Source organism: Ailuropoda melanoleuca, chromosome 5 (assembly GCF_002007445.2).
Source record: "Ailuropoda melanoleuca isolate Jingjing chromosome 5, ASM200744v2, whole genome shotgun sequence".
Classification (NCBI taxonomy): domain Eukaryota; kingdom Metazoa; phylum Chordata; class Mammalia; order Carnivora; family Ursidae; genus Ailuropoda; species Ailuropoda melanoleuca.
Window position 1 is genome coordinate 41,389,997 of NC_048222.1, and position 16,049 is coordinate 41,406,045.

Below are 16,049 nucleotides of genomic sequence, written 5' to 3' on the forward strand. Positions count from 1 at the left end.
AGCCAGGGACGCCTGGGTGGCTCAGTCGGTTAAGCGTCTGCCTTCGGCTCAGGGCGTGATCCCAGCGTTCTGGGATCGCGCCCCACATCAGGCTCCTCTGCTGGGACGGGAGAAAGGGCAGAGCCCTCCGAGCCCCCGGCGACCTTTGAAGGCACTCTGCGCTAAAAGCCTTGGGCCAATGCCCCCTCTCCCTAGCGCCCTCACCTCGGCCCGCCCCTCCGCTCACCGCACAGCCTTCCCCTGGGTTCTGCGGGCCTCCTGGGGGCTAACCCTAACCCTAGGTCGGCCCCCGAGGGGCCCTTCTCAAGTGTTGTGTTCTCTCTCTTGCGGGCTGTCTCTGTGTCAAATAAATAAATAAAATCTTAAAAAAAAAAAAGAAGTATGATCATTCTAAGTACTCACGTGTGACCTAATCTAGAGAAATATTAGCTTTCTCTTTCTGGTACCCAGCCCTGCGGGAACTTAGGACTATAATTAAGGACTCAGTATGAGTCAGTGCTTATTTTACTTTAGAGAATTTAAATATTTAATGGCTATACAGATAACGAATTACAAGGAAAAAGACGATTTAAATGTTTTGTATAGATAAGACATTTGAGAGCCTAAGATCTGCTTGGCTCTCTGCGGAAGAGCACAGCAGAGGCTATGGGAGCCCAGCCCCTGTGCCCCAGGCCCACCTCTGACGTTAGCTGCAGAGGGCGGCACTCCCATCCCACCCCGGACCCACTGAGTGCAGTCAACGGTCCTGCAGAATGACCCTCAGTTCAAGGTGGATGTCTCTTTACCAGCCTCACCTCTGCCCTTCCAGACAACTTCTGAGGCACACACTGTGCAGCTTCTCAGGGGTTCCCGGTAGGACTGAGCCTCAGTTTCCTGCAGCAGTAACACATCCTTGCCTGCTTTCCCTCCTTCTGTCTCATGCTCAGCACTTCCTCACTCCTGTTTCAGGGAAATGCCCCCAACAGCAACAACCCACACCCAACTCCTTGCTTCAGGATCTGCTTTTAGGCAGATCGAAACAGTGGCACCGTACCCCTAAAACAGCGTTACCAGGATTAACCTACCAGTTTCAGTTTAATAAGACTGGTTGGGATATTACAGCAGCCTGTACCAGAAAAACTGAGATGATCTAAGCTTAAAAGTGGACCTCTTCCCCCCTCATACACACACACACACACACACACACACACACACACACACACACACGGCCATTGAAGTTACAATGCCAGCTGTTCAGATCTGGGGCAAACTCACTCTGAGAATCTGTGGCTCCCTTATGACAATTTCTAAAACATATATGTATTCAGATGATATATCTAAAATAGTGACGCATTAAGCATTTCGGTATTAATCATGGTTCCAGAAGAACTGCTGGTTTATTCTAGCATCCTACTTCCATCAACTCCCGGATAACCAACGATAAACCTAGTAAAGACAGCTATGCCCACTCAGAGCCATACCTGGTCTGCCACTTTTCCATGGATTCTCCTCTTTCCCGAGGGAGATAGCAGTGCTGCTGGAATTCGTTAGCAAAGAGAACGCAGTCATGACGTGCATCCTTCAGGAGATTCCGCAATTTGTTATACTGTCTGGGACAAAGAGGAGGAAAATAAATTGGACATAGCAGGCACTCATCTACTGCTGGCTCTTGCTAAGGATCAAGGAAGACGAGGCATTTCAGGACAAAAGATTGATTATTTAAAACCCAAGGAACACTTACCTATATTGGCCTTAGTGCGCGGAGTACTACTGGGCTGTTGTTTCTCCATTTTGTCTGCTACAGTGTGCTCAGGCAGCACCTCGTTAATTAGCTTGGGGATCAATCACCCCCACCCTTTCCCCTTCTAGACTTCTGGCCATTTATTTCGGAATTAGATGACCCTGCCCCGCACAGCCCCCTCTTCAAAGGCTCACGCAGGACCCGAGGCAAGCAGAGCTCAGCACTTTATTTCTGTACCTCACTTTGTTCTATAAATGGCGTTAGGCACGAGTACATTTTACTTTTTGCTGGCAGCCTGAAAAAGGACATGTAAAGGAAATAAGTTTGGGGATTTAGCTCTGAGTTTTATTTATGCAGCCGCCTCGTTTACATGAATGAGGGCTAGCTTCATCTGTCAGACAACTAACGAAGTTTTAAGGTTTTGCCCATCAGGAGATCCTTCCAATAATGCTAGCCGAAGTCTCATGTCAAACATGCAGTCGCAAATGGGTCAGTTTCTAAGACAGTGATTTTCTTTTCTTTTTTTTAATGTGCCTTTCAATAGTCTAGGTAATATGAAATACAGAAAATGTTCACAGTTATCTTAAAGGAAGCCAATTGTTTATTTAAAAATGGATTGATATTAAACCAGATGTTAAATTAACATATAAATTATCCAAGGTAGATGATTGGCATTTAACATGTGTTGTTTTTTTTTTTTAAGATTTATTTATTTATTTATTTGACAGAGATAGAGACAGCCAGCGAGAGAGGGAACACAAGCAGGGGGAGTGGGAGAGGAAGAAGCAGGCTCAGTGCGGAAGAGCCTGATGTGGGGCTCGATCCCACAACGCTGGGATCACGCCCTGAGCCGAAGGCAGACGCTTAACCGCTGTGCCACCCAGGCACCCCTAACATGTGTTTTAATATAATAAAACTTGTGCCCTTCCATTCCCACCTCCAGCCTGCTGCCGTGGATTAAAAAAAAAAAAAAAGAGTCTTTAATGAAAAATTAAAGCAAAGGCAGAACTCTCAAACTTCCCTTCTTTAAATAAATGCTAATCACCAATATCTGTGTCGTCTTAACACTTAATCAGAAAACAAGAAACACTGATTTTATTTTCTTAGTAATTCTAATTTTGAGCTATTTTAAAAAGAATCATCAAGTAACAGCGCTTCTACAATTTCATAAAAAACAAAAGGATTTGGTTTCATAACTGTGAATGGCAGCTTTCCTTAACAGCAACCCACTTGTACAAACAAAAGCTGCCCCGCCCCCCCCCCACTCGTTAAGGCTTAGAACATATCATTGGTAATTTTCCCACCTTCACAAAGATAGATTTAAAGTTGGTTTTAAAACCTCTCAGAGGGGCGCCTGGGTGGCTCAGTCAGTTAAGCGTCTGCCTTTGGTTCAGGTCACGATCCCAGGGTCCTGGAATCAAGTCCCGCATCGGGCTCCTTGCTCAGCGGGGAGCCTGAATCTCCCCCCTCCCCCTGCTCGTGCTCTTTCTCAAATAAATAAAACCTTTTAAAAAAAAGAAAACCTCTTAGAATATGCGGAGTCCAGTCTACATCACCCTGCTTACAGCGACCGGCCCTGCACAGCGGTACGGAGAAGACTTTCACTTTCTGCTTTACACATTTTTTTTTTTTTTAAGATTGTATTTATTTATTCAACAGAGATAGAGACAGCCAGCGAGAGAGGGAACACAAGCAGGGGGAGTGGGAGAGGAAGAAGCAGTCTCCCAGCAGAGGAGCCTGATGCGGGGCTCGTTCCCAGAACGCTGGGATCACGCCCTGAGCCGAAGGCAGACGCTTAAGGACTGCGCCACCCAGGCGCCCCTTAAAAAGGAAGTTCTGACACATGCTACAACATGGATAAAACTTGGGGCGCCTGGGAGGCTCAGTCGGTGAAGTGTCTGCCTTCGGCTCTGGTTATGACCCCAGGGTCCTGGAGTCGAGTCCCACATGGGGCTCCCTGCTCAGCGGGGAGTCTGCTTCTCCCTCTGCCCCTTCCCCCACTCATGCTTGAGCTCTCACACTCTCTCTGAACTATCTTTAACAAAAAGTAAACCAAGCCTAAATAGATTTTATGCTGCCTTTTTGGTAACCTGCTCTCATCCCTCTGAGGAAGCTACAGAAATTCCTTCTTCCAATGTCCACATTCCAAGTGTGAGTTGGGGAACACTGCTCTGCTGGTTCTTGGCTATGCAGACAATCCTGATAGAGGGTTCTCACTCCTCAACTGCAACGGCCTGCCCCTGCTTTCCTGCACGACCTTCCACCCAACGAAAAGGACAAACACTGTATGATTCCACTTAGATGAGGTATTCAGTCAAATTCAGAGACAGAGAGTAGAATGGTTGTTGCCAGGGGCTTGGGGGAGGGGAAACAGGTATAGTGTTTAACAGGTGCAGAGGTTCAGTTGAGGGAGATGGAGAAAAGTTCTGGAGAGGGTGGTGGTGTTGGCTGCACGAAATGAGAATATACTCAATGCCACTGAGCTAGACACTTAAACATGGTTAAAATGGTAAATCTTATGCTGTATACCCTCACCATAATTTTAAAAAACAGCTAGAGTAAGTGGCGAGACAAAACAAAACAAAAAACGGAGAACCACCATCCATTTCAGTGGGAGAAGCGCCATGAAGGGGAAAAGTGCAGAGTGTGACAAGAACATGGGAGGGCTGGGGGAGGCCCCTGGAAGAGGTGACACCTGAGACAGGGATGAATGACAGTCATTGAGACAAAGCGCCCAAAGGAGTGGAGAGGGGACAGAAAGTTCAGGAGAGCGGACAGTGTGATTCACGTGCCCAATAAATGTTTCCCAAACACATAAGTGAACTCATAACTCTTTGTGACAACAGGGATCCAAATACAAGACAGCAGTGTGTCAGGACCCACCTGACATTATCAGAACCTGTGACTGTTCTGCCAGGCTCCGCACACATCTCTGCATTTCTGATGACACCCGTACTCTGGACCCTGGGATTCTCCAGCCCCGTCCTCCCCCAGGTACTGATGTTCTACAAACCAGACCCAGGGCGTTTACCACCAAATTTGAGGGATGACACAGCAAAATATGCAACTTATCAAAAAGAATGTACTCGATTTAAAGTTTCACTCCCATATATTTTCTGTAGACTTGTCATGCATGCTTCCATTTGTCAGCTACCTATCAGCCGGATAAGACGAATGAACAAATGGCACAAGAATATTAATGGGGAAAGCAGGAAGGAGTCAATCACTCAGAGTGTGACAGTCGGGTTTTCTTGTAGGCATGTGGGCTTATGGTTGTAAATTAATAGGGCATACATACAATATAGTCATATTTTTTGCTAGTCAGGGCTGGTGGTGCATACGATGGGGCTAGATATATGAGTATCCTGCCCGGAGCTGGCAAAGAGCATCACGGTGCCTTCAGCAAGTTTGGCCTGGATGACAGGAGAATAGCAGTTTCAGAAAGTCAAGTACAATAAAATGAAGTTTTAAAACTTCCAGTCTTACAGAAGAGCCCTCGTTTCCCTGGACTGGCTTAAGCATTCCCCAGATCTCTCTTATTTAAACAGTTCAAACAATTTCTTAGGAGTACGGCTACGCTTACCTTCCTTAGATTGATTTTTGCACTGTTTTCACTCGATGGTGAGCTTACCTACAGAGGCAACATCCCCTCTCCCTGCTGACTGTATTCTCTGGGGATCAGAAGCGGGCAGCCCACAACCACATCCACAACGTCAGTGGACGTACAATATTGTGTTTTCTTCAGCCAGTTTTTGCATAACCCCACGAGGGTGTCAAGTAGACTTACTTTCAGAGGTCCTTGACTTTTCCGTAAGAATTTTAAAAGTTTGTGTTTTCCTTTATATTAGGTGTATTCTTTTTTTTTCCTTCCTTCCTTCCTTCGTAAGCTCTAGGGGCTTGAACTCACCACCTGGAGATCAGAGTCACATGCTCTACTGACAAACCCAGTCAGATGCCCCTATGTGGTACTCTTAAAAACATTTTTAATGGAGTATATTTTGGACCATCGGAATGCCCTCTAACTGCACTGCCATTTGGAAGCCTCAAAGACAACCTCAAACTCATGACCTCTATCTCCACCCCTCTGGACCTCCTCCAGCGTGCGCTCTCTATCTAGTTATATAAACCAGAAACCTTGGTGTTAGCCTTAACACCACCTTCTCCCTCCCCTTACATATCTAACTCCATTACTAAGTTTTATAGGTTTTATTTTTTAAAATAACAGCTTAACTGAGATATAACTCATATACCATAAAATTACCCTTTTGAAACATACAATTCAATGGCATTTTGTATAGTCAGTGTTATGCAACCATTACCACTAAGTCCAGGCATTTTATCACCCCAAAAAGAAACTTAGATCCATTAAGCAATCATTTTACATTCCCCTGGCAATCACTAGTCTATTTTGTCTCTTGGATTTACCTATTCCAGGCATTTCATTTTTTTTTTTAAGATTTTGTTATTTATTTATTTAAGAGAAAGAGTGACAGCACAAGCAGGGGGAGTGGCAGGCAGAGGCAGAAGCAGGCTCCCCACTGAGCAAGGAGTTTGACGTGGGACTCAATCCCAAGACCCCCAGGATCATGACCTGAGCTGAAGGCAGATGCTTAACCCCTCCAGGCATTTCATATAAATGGAATCACACAAAAATGACTTTTTGTGTGTGGCTGGCTTCTTTTACTCAGCATAATATTTTCATGTTCTAGCATATGTCAGTGCTTCATTCCTTTTATGGCTGAATAGTATTCCATTATATGGATAAAGCACATTTTGTGTAACCATTATCAGGTGATGGACATTTGGGTCCGTTTCCATTTTTGGAGCTATTAGGAATACAGTTGCTATGAACATTCCTGTACAAATTCTGCATGGACATGTTTTCAATTCCCTGGGTTAAAGACTGAGAAAGTTCTACAGACTTTTTTTTTTTTTTAAAGATTTTATTTATTCGACAGAGATAGAGACAGCCAGCGAGAAAGGGAACACAAGCAGGGGGAGTGGGAGAGGAAGAAGCAGGCGCATAGCGGAGGAGCCTGATGTGGGGCTCGATCCCACAACGCCGAGATCACACCCTGAGCCAAAGGCAGACGCTTAACCGCTGTGCCACCCAGGCACCCCAGTTCTACAGACTTTACCTACTAAGATGTTGTTGGGAATACCTATTTCTTTCCATCTCTAAGCTACCAACACCTCTCACGTAGCCTCTTCTCCACGCCTAGTCATCTTTTCAAAATAGGAATCTGATTATATATATTATCCCGCCCAGCTTACGACCCTTCACCAACATCCCTGAGACCCCTCATCCACGCCAGGGCCTTCTTTTAGTTCCTTGAGCGGAGCAAATCTCCCACTCCACGACCCTGCACAGCAGCCCCCTGACCTGCAATGTTTTTCTCCTTTCTCTGCCTGGTTTACTCCTACCCACCCTGGAGAGCCCAGTGAAGGCATCTCCCTTGGGAAAGCCTTTTTGGCCTCCCACACGCACACGGACTCTCCTGGAAGCAAGCCCCTATCCCTCAGGGCCCGTGGCACCGTGGCAGTTCTCCATGTGTTTGTGTGGTTATCTGAGTACTGCCATCTCCCCAGCGACACCGCGTCTCTGTTCCCCACGGCAGCCTCGGTGCGAGCGCAGGTTCCCCCGCGCAGTCTCTCCGCGCATGTTTGTTAAATAAACAGATGAACACCTGCGCGCAGGAATAAAGGCCGTGGCCAAGACAGCCTCACACAGTCCTCAAACGATCCCTCACGGAACACCCGTGCGCAGATCGGCAGAGCATCCGATTACCCCGCGCAATCAAAAATGTGACTTCTTTCATAACGTTTTCTGTAATATACTTAGGAGAACAGGCATTTCTGCATTGATAGTATCGAAATCGAAATACAAAAATCGTATTAAATACAGAACTTGAGTGGAGGCTGTGTCTTTCTACTGGGACACCCAACTCTGGTGACCTCATTTCAGTAGAACGTCATCCGTCACGTTACATTAATGTTCATTTGCAGTCCTCTTATTTTGTAAGCTTTGTTTATTTAATGTGAGGGTCCGATTTGGGTTTAGGGTTGCAGTAAGTACAGGCATGAGACTTTACATCTGGATTTAGGTTTAAACATGTTTAAGTAACATTAAAGCAAATTAAGACGGGGTGTGTGGGGGGAGTTCATAAAAAGTCTTAGAAACAAGGACTGAGTAACGCGGATCTACTGGATGCTGAATTAGATTATCTGACTTCTTAGACCCTCGCCAACTGTGATGTTCTCTGACTCCCATCTTATGTTATATACTGAGAAACTGAGGTGTGAGCTGTTGAGACTCTAAAGCCATAAAGAAGGAATTCAGGAGGGGGCAAAAGGAGAAAGCAAGGCAAGGCACCCTTACACCAGCCACTAGACCAACCCGGTATTTTAACCGACAAGGCTTTTTTAAGCAAAAATGTTCCTCAAAGCATATAGAATAGAATGAATTATTTACTAGCATCTCAAAAATCTCCAAGGAAGAACGGAAAAATACAAGAAAACGGTTTCCAACATTAAATGAACCAAAACACCAGAGCGCCTCTGCTAGGCCACTTAGGGTTAAAAAGTCCAATGACTTCCATTTAACACTTAATGAAGTCCAAACAAATAAAGCAAATTCCCTAGATCTTCTACATTCAAGGGCTGTGATCAATGATAACGTTAGCTTTTCATATAGGACACTTGGTAGGACTTCGGTAATTTTGGTCATTTAGCTGATTCTGAATACAACTGCTGTTGCTTACGAGGCACACAAAGCACCAAATCCCAAACGTGCTGATTCCTGTACCTGCCTCTTCTTTCTCTGAATCAATTATGTTCAGTACCCCTGCTCTAAGACCAATCTCTCTTTTTTTTTAAAGATTTTATTTGTTTATTTATCAGAAACAGAGAGAGAAAGAGAGAAAACAAGCAGGGGGAGTGGCAGGCAGAGGGAGAAGCAGGCTCCCCAAAGAGCAGGAAGCCCAATGCAGGGCTCCATCCCAGGACCCCGAGATCACGACCTGAGCTGAAGGCAGATGCTTAACTGAATGAGCCACTCAGGTGCCCCTTCATTATGGTTTTCTTAATAATGTTTTCTTTTTTTCTAGCTTACTTTATTGCAAGAATACAGTATACAATGTATAATATACATAATATATAAAGTATACGTTAATCGACTATGTTACCAGTAAGGATTCTGGTCAACAGTAGACTATTAATTAAGTTTTGGGAGAACTGAAATGGATTTTTGCCTGTGCGGGGGTCTGAGCCCCTAATCCCCTACACTGTTCAAGGGTCAACTGTACTTCTTTTTCTACTCCATAAGGCCTGGAACTACAAGCTCAAAATGTGCCAGATAGGCAAACCAGGGTGATATCACATCGGCCTATTTCACAACTGCTCATCCTTTGTTCTCACATTTACCATATTTAGAGACACCGCAAAGTGGTGGAAAACCAATAGTTTTTCATCAAGTTAACTACCTTTGAAATGTTCAGGAGAAAAGGCATTTAAATTCCAATTCTTTGCTTTTGAATGTCCCAGGAATTGGTTTTTAAAACAACCCTTAATATTAAAAATATTTCAGAAAACAGAAGTTGAAAAGGCCCAGCACAGTGCTTGCAATCCGAATGATAGCAACAAATTGATTTTAGTAGCAGAAATTGAAATATGACCCCTGGAGAGGCGTTCAAACCTGGATGTGTATAAACATCTATATCTTTGTGTCTGAGCAAAATCAACTTCAAACTCATTGAAAAATATTCTATCTGGAAAATCTGCAATCTAGTTAATGCACTTTTTTTTTAACTGAGCATATAATAAGGACAACTCATCATTTTCATATACAAATAAACATACTTCATCTTTTACCACCAAAGTCTGAAGAAACCACAACATTTAAAAAAGAATAAACACATAGTTTCTGCTTTTTAAATAACTAGGGGTGTTAAGAGGTTGGATGTATAATTCTAATATGCTGTTTTTATTCAGTCTTCACGTTCAAATCATAAATCCTTTCCCAATGTTAAATGAAGCAAAACCAGTTTTTAGATATTTGTTTAAAAGATGAACAACTGTTCTTCATTTAGGTATAAGGCAAGCATTTTAGACTTGATTTTAATCAGAAATCCTTTGGCAAATATAATGAGTATGGCTCTGTAGTTATTCTAGTAATGTGAGAATAAAACAAGTTATTTCTGCTTTCATTAAATAAATCACTACAAGTACAATTTGCACCCACAATAAACAGTTTAAAATTTAAAAATAAATTAAAACAATATATCTAAAAAAAAAAAAAAAAGGAAACCCAAAGCCAAGAATCTTAAATACCCATATACTGGGGACACTGCAGTTTATTGACTTACAGTCAGATCTCCTGGCCAGGTGTTGAAGCAGAAATATAAAATAATGTCACTGCATTCCTCACCAGTGAAGAGAATACCAAATTAGTTCAAAAAGTCCTTTCTGACAAAATAATGAATTCCTCCCCGTCCCCTCCAGCAAGGGACCTTTTCTAAAGGGGAAAAGAAAAATGTGCCATACAGAAATAAATAAATAATGCAAAACACTTACCTGCGGCCTCTTTGATGCTGCACAGTTTGACAAGCCGTCTGCATGAAAATAATTCCCTTCAACTCTGGGAACTCAAGGATCTCCAGGTAATCTTGAACGACTTTCCAATCTGGGACCATGTAATGAGTCACATCACTTGACAAGAGTTTCCCATCTAAGACACAATTCAAAATGTAAGCGATTAGACAATAATTGCAAACCTGGCTGATTACTATTTCAATGTCAAGGGGCTCCACGATGCAAAAGAACTTCCAGTCTTAACTACACCCTGAAGTTTTGAAAGGACACAACAGATCTACTTCCTAGAGGCCCCAAGTTCAGGTAAATTCAGCATCTTCATTTGTTTTCATATACAAATTGTGCGAAGTCAAAGCTCAACGCGGTTTATGGTGTTGCTAGCGGTGCAGATGATGACTGATTTTTTAAAAACAAGCAAATCTTCAGCACAACCTAAATATTTATTTCTTTTAACTCACTGACCTACACTCACATTCAGGTGGGGTCCCCGGAAATATACATGTTACCCCCTTGTTTATGCCTAGCAATTTCAAGCGCGTTCTGAGTCAAGCTTGTGTTCACGCTCAGAAGTCTCCAGGGTCCAGAAAGGCGGAATCGACTGGAAAAGTTGCTCAGTGCAAGCAAGGGTAGTGGTTAGGCCTTCCACCCAGCCTGCATCTCAGGGCGCTGCTTAGCCAAGCTGTGACCGAAATGCTCACTTCAACCATAAACTGAGGATTCCAGATATTAAGGACCCCCGGGCTCCTCTCCCACCAGAGGGAAGACACCCAGTCATCTTCCTCATTAAATCGGCCACCCTTGCAGCTGAGAAACCAAGTGGGGGGAGGGCCAGCGCACAGCAGCTCTAAATCCAACTTCCCCATGACCTTCCTGTGCGATGAGGGCCCAGACAATTCACAAATTTTAGGGCACAGGGCTCTCCACCGGCCAAAAGTCTGAGGCATCTGGGCTGGCAGGTGAAAACATGTGTGGGAAGTTAAAAGTGTCAAACAGGCAGCAGCAGGAGCTCTCCGCGGCGCGGGGTGGCTCCCCACTTCTCGCTGTGGGGCCCGCAGCTCAGCACCCCCCATTTCACCACCACAAGATCCCGGGGGCGCCAGGGTGCAGGAGAGGCAGGTTCGTGCGCCCGCGGGCCCCTCGGAAAGCCCCGTTCTCCCGCCTCCAGGCTGGAGGGGCGCCGGGCTCTGGGCCCTTCCATTTGAGAGGGGGGCCGTCGGGAGGGCGGGTGTGGACAGCCCCAGGAAGCCGCGCGCCACGGCCGTCGGGGCGACTCTGGGGCCGCCGGCCTCTCGCTCCGCACCCGAGGCCGGGAGGTGGCGGGCGCGGCGCGGGCGGAAGCGAGGCCGCGGCTCCGGGCCCGCCCCCTCGGCCTGGCGGCCTGGTCTCCGCGGGCTCCTGGGCACCCCCGGCAGCTGCCAGAGCGCCCCGAGGGGCACCGGCACCGCCCTAACGGCGGCTGAGAGCCGGAGGCGACCGCGGGAGGGGTGCTCCAGCCCCGCCTGGCCTCTCCCCGGCCCACCATGGCCTGGGGGCAGGGAGAGGTGGAAGCCGCCCAGGCGACATGTGGAGATGAAGATGTGTGCGGTCTGTGCAAGCAGAAGTCTGGTAGAGAAAGATTAGTCCAACTCTGCAGGATTATTAGATTTTGTTCCTCCCCCTCCCCCGGTCTTTATGGGCATGGGGGCCGCTGAGTGGGTAATTATTAGTGTTTTCTGTTCCTCGCTCTGGCTTTCCTAAAAGCTAAAAGATTCAGCGAATAAGCCTGAAACCCTGCCAGGCCGGCATTTCTTTCTCCTTTAAAAAGTCGTGTTTATTTTTAATTTCATGTATTTTTAATCCATATAAAAATTCAAACAATGCGATAAAATGAAAACCAATCCATTTCCTTGAGGTAAACACTATCTGTTCAATCTCAACTCTATGGCATTTGTGGCCTCTGGCAAAGGAACTTTCCTTTAAACTTGGAGACTCAGGCACGGTCTCTTCTGATCACACAGGCTTCGTTGGATAGAAGCCGCCGCTCTTCCAAGCATTCAGCAAGCATTCATCTTTTGAGCTGTACCAGAAGCATTACATACAAGTGTCGCATTTAATTTCCACAAGTCAATGGAGTCAAGCATTATTATCCCCATTTTACAGGCGATGAAACAGGATCAGGGAGGTTAAGTGGCCAAGGTTACCCAGTTATTAAGTGGTAGAATCAATATTCAAGCCAGAATCTGGCTGAATTCAAAGCAGGCTCTTACCTAATTACTGTGTTATTCACAGATGAATAAAATATAGCTCTTGCGTCTAAGGATTTTATAGTCTACTTGTTGAGCTCTCGAAGCAGCTCGACCAGCTGGCTGGGAATATCAGAGCTTCCTCTTTGTTAAAAAAAAAAAAATTCAAGTAAATTTAAAGATCAAATTGGCTTTATTTAAGGATTTATGAATCATACAGCGTCGCATCTAGCAAACAGAAAAGGAGCACCGAAGAGCTGTGCAAAGTGGTAGGGCTTTTAAGGCAGAAGGGAAGTGGGAAAGGAAGTTTTTGACAGAGCGGATTGTTTCAGACAAGGTTACCTTCCTTTGGGGGAAGAGTGGGGGTCAGTCATGCGAAATACCTACCTCGCTAGTGCCGATCAGATAATTCCAGATAGGTTGGCTAAGGTCACATTCCTGGGAGAGGCTGAAACTGCAATTAAGTCTTGGTTTGCTGTCCTGGGGGCGATTTGAGGCCTATTGTTCCTTTCTTTTTTCCTCTCCCTCCTCTCTCAACCGAACCACGTGATCAAAATTGAAGGCATTAGCTGCACCTCTCAGCTACCGCTCCGGGAGTTCTCACAGCTTTTACTGGTCCTCTGTGTGATTTTCACAGGTCAGGATGTTTTTGGCTGAATGTCTGTGGTATTCGCCTGTCAGGACTCCAGGTTCACCATTTTCTAGGTGGTCATTTTCTTCATTCCTTTTTTGATTTTCCAATCTTAGGGAGATCATTTGCCTGGTGGTTCATGGCTACACACCTGTGCTTAAAGCTTTTTTTTTTTAAAAGATTTTATTTATTTAAGAGAGACAGCGAGCGCAGGAACAGGGGAGAGGAGCAGAGCGAGAATCTCACTCCCCGCCAAGCAGGAGCCTGATGCGGGGCTCAATCCCAGGGTCCTGGGATCATGACCTGAGCCGAAGGCAGATGCTTAACCAACTGAGCCACCCAGGCGCCCTGCGTTTAAAGCTTTTGAGGGAATATAGTGTACCATGGAGACCACTGTGATTATTAAAAGCAGAATAATTCTCAGTGTTTGGAGTGCACTTTGGAGCCATGGTCCCCAACCCAATCAAAATCAGGTAAGTCAAAGAAAGACCCCCACTGAAGCAGTCATCTGTTTAAGCCAAGTGGCACATACAGTGGTCTTATGTAATTGTTCAAACTTCTTCAGAAGTATTAATCCAGTACGGTAGGTGGTGGTGACCACAGCACAGACACTTCCTTGCTCAGCTGAAAGATAATTGAGGGCTATCTTATTCTCCAGAACAACTTTGGCCACAGAGTCTGAGGATTTTTGTTGGGCAGCCGTTGTCCTAGAAGATTCTGCAGTATTTTCAAGAGTTAAAGACAGGTTCCTGATTGTATTTATATATTTATTCCTAGCCGAAGAAGTAGGGCCCTGGGCAAGGAAGCAAATCCTGAATCCCGAAAGCTTCTTGGAGGGTCCTTTCTAACGTGACAGTGTAAATTCAGGGGGGCTGACTAGTGAGGTGGCTTTGTTTGGGAACACTTAGGGGCACAGTTAGGGAACCTCAGAGGTATTGCCCAGCTGTGTGTCAGCCATCCAGACGTTTAGAGACCCAAGGAGAATGATAACCACCACAGACAAAGATACACCAGACCATTCTGGTTTTGGTGGTACTGTCAATGGATTCACACACAGAGGTTGTTGTGTTTGGCCGTTCAAGCCAGGACTCGGGTGGATTTTCAGTATTTGGGCGGTAAATCCAGCAGCACATAATTGTTCTAATTACCTTGCAAAGATGGGTGCTGCTTGTGAGTTCTTTTTGTGATTGGGGGCAGATCTGAGTTAAATAATTATGAGAATGTTGGGGTGCCAATGTACTGAGATTTGCATAGGTATTTGTGTCAACTTGGGTAGGAACAGTTATAATTAGAGAAAGGTAAAAACAAGGCACTGGATCTGGCCATTAAGAGTTGAACTCAATAAGAGACTTCTAAGGGGGGGGGGTGTGTCTTTCGTGGTGGCATTGGGAATAGAAGGGAACTTGGTCACAGGAACGACCAGGGGGTTTCTAGCCTCAAGGACGGATTGGAGTTTTTGATGACAAATTCAACAATTTGAAAGGTTATCCGACTTATCAGTGGTCTGGGAAATACAGATGATGGGATTATCATTCCAGGCCAATGCCAGAGTAAAGGAAAGAGAAGAAAGGATTTCATGTTTAAAGTATGAAGTTTTGGGGCACCTGGGTAGCACAGTCGGTTAATTGTCCGACTCTTGATTTTGGCTCAGGTCGTGATCTTAGGGTCGGGTCGTGAGCTGGAGCTCCAGATCAGGCTCCCGGCTCAGCATGGAGTCTGTTTAAGATTTTCTTTCTCCCTCTGCTGCTCCATCCCCACCCCCGCCCCACTCTGACTCTCTCTCAAATAAATAAATAAATAAATCTTAAAAAAAAAAAAAAGTATGAAGTCTTGATCTGGCATCTTGGGTGGAAGCAGTCTACCAACTTGTCTTCCTCCATTTGATTTGGAGGTTTCCAGCATCTGCATAGGACCAGGTGTCAGGTGGGGCCTTCTTTACCTGTGAGATGTGCAACCAAGGCTCGATGCCTTCTAGTTTCATAGCAGTGTCAGGAGCACTTGGTATGGTCCCTTTCAACAGGGTTCAAGAGCTGTCTTCTTCTGATGTCATTTCCAGAATACCCACTCAGCAAGCTCCAGACTGTGACCAACAGGACACTTTGAACTAGGATCTGGGAAGTTTCCTTAACCTGTTGATGACAGGCTTTGGCATAAGACATTAAAGATTTACAGTAACTAGTCATACTAGCGTGAGAAAACTAGAGATCAGCAGACAGGTATATACCCATTGACATTGGTTGACTGGTGACTGTCTTATGCAGAGTGAGTTTGTTTCCCAAAGAGGGTCTGCAAATAGTCTGCAAGACCAGAGGCAATAGTTTAGGCCAACAGAGTCCAATAGTTTCAGCAAGTTAAGATTCTTTAAAAAGATTCATTTACTTAGGGAGAGTGGTGAGGACGGGCAGAGGAAGAGGGAGAGAAAGTCTTAAGCAGTACAGAGCCTGATGCAGGGGCTCGATCTCACGACCCTGAGATCACAACCTGAGCTGAAACCAAGAATTGGACGCAAACGACTGTACCACCCAGGTGCCCCAAGTTTAGAGATTTTTTAAGTTTGAGGATCCCATTCGTTCTCTCGACTTTGCCTGATGATTGAGGATGATAGGGACAGTGGTAATTCCAAAAAGTTTGTTAAGTTTTTGTTAAAGCTTGTAGATTTGCCCACTGAAGTGTGCGCCTCGATCACTGGAGATTATGGAAGGTGTACCCCAGGTGTGAAACATGTTTTCCAACAATTTCTTTGCCTCTGTGAGGGCATCGGCCCTGTGGCAGGGGGAGGCTCCATCCCATCTGGAAAACATACGGACAATAACAAGGACATATCGGTAACCCATACTAGGTGGCAGTTGAATGAGGTCCAGCTGTGGGTGATCAAGGGGTCCCCAGG

General features: G+C 45.4%; 1 protein-coding gene across 4 annotated transcripts in view; it reads right to left on the reverse strand.

The window, feature by feature from the left end:
- The window catches only part of DIS3L (DIS3 like exosome 3'-5' exoribonuclease), a 30,235-nt gene extending 19,637 nt beyond the window's left edge, over nucleotides 1-10,598 (reverse strand). Inside the window, exons 1-4 of one of the 4 annotated variants that reach the window (XM_034660796.1) lie at nucleotides 10,292-10,427; nucleotides 5,508-5,630; nucleotides 5,019-5,133; nucleotides 1,461-1,589 (exon numbers count right to left, since the gene is read on the reverse strand). In XM_034660796.1, coding sequence (XP_034516687.1) covers nucleotides 1,461-1,589; nucleotides 5,019-5,029 — 140 coding nt within the window. In that variant the 5' untranslated portion in view covers nucleotides 5,030-5,133; nucleotides 5,508-5,630; nucleotides 10,292-10,427. Of the gene's footprint in view, nucleotides 1-1,460; nucleotides 1,590-5,018; nucleotides 5,134-5,507; nucleotides 5,631-10,291 lie in introns of all 4 variants that reach the window. The other 3 variants (XM_034660797.1, XM_034660795.1, XM_011218483.3) reach the window with 3 other exon arrangements.
- Nucleotides 10,599-16,049: the final 5,451 nt, after the last annotated feature.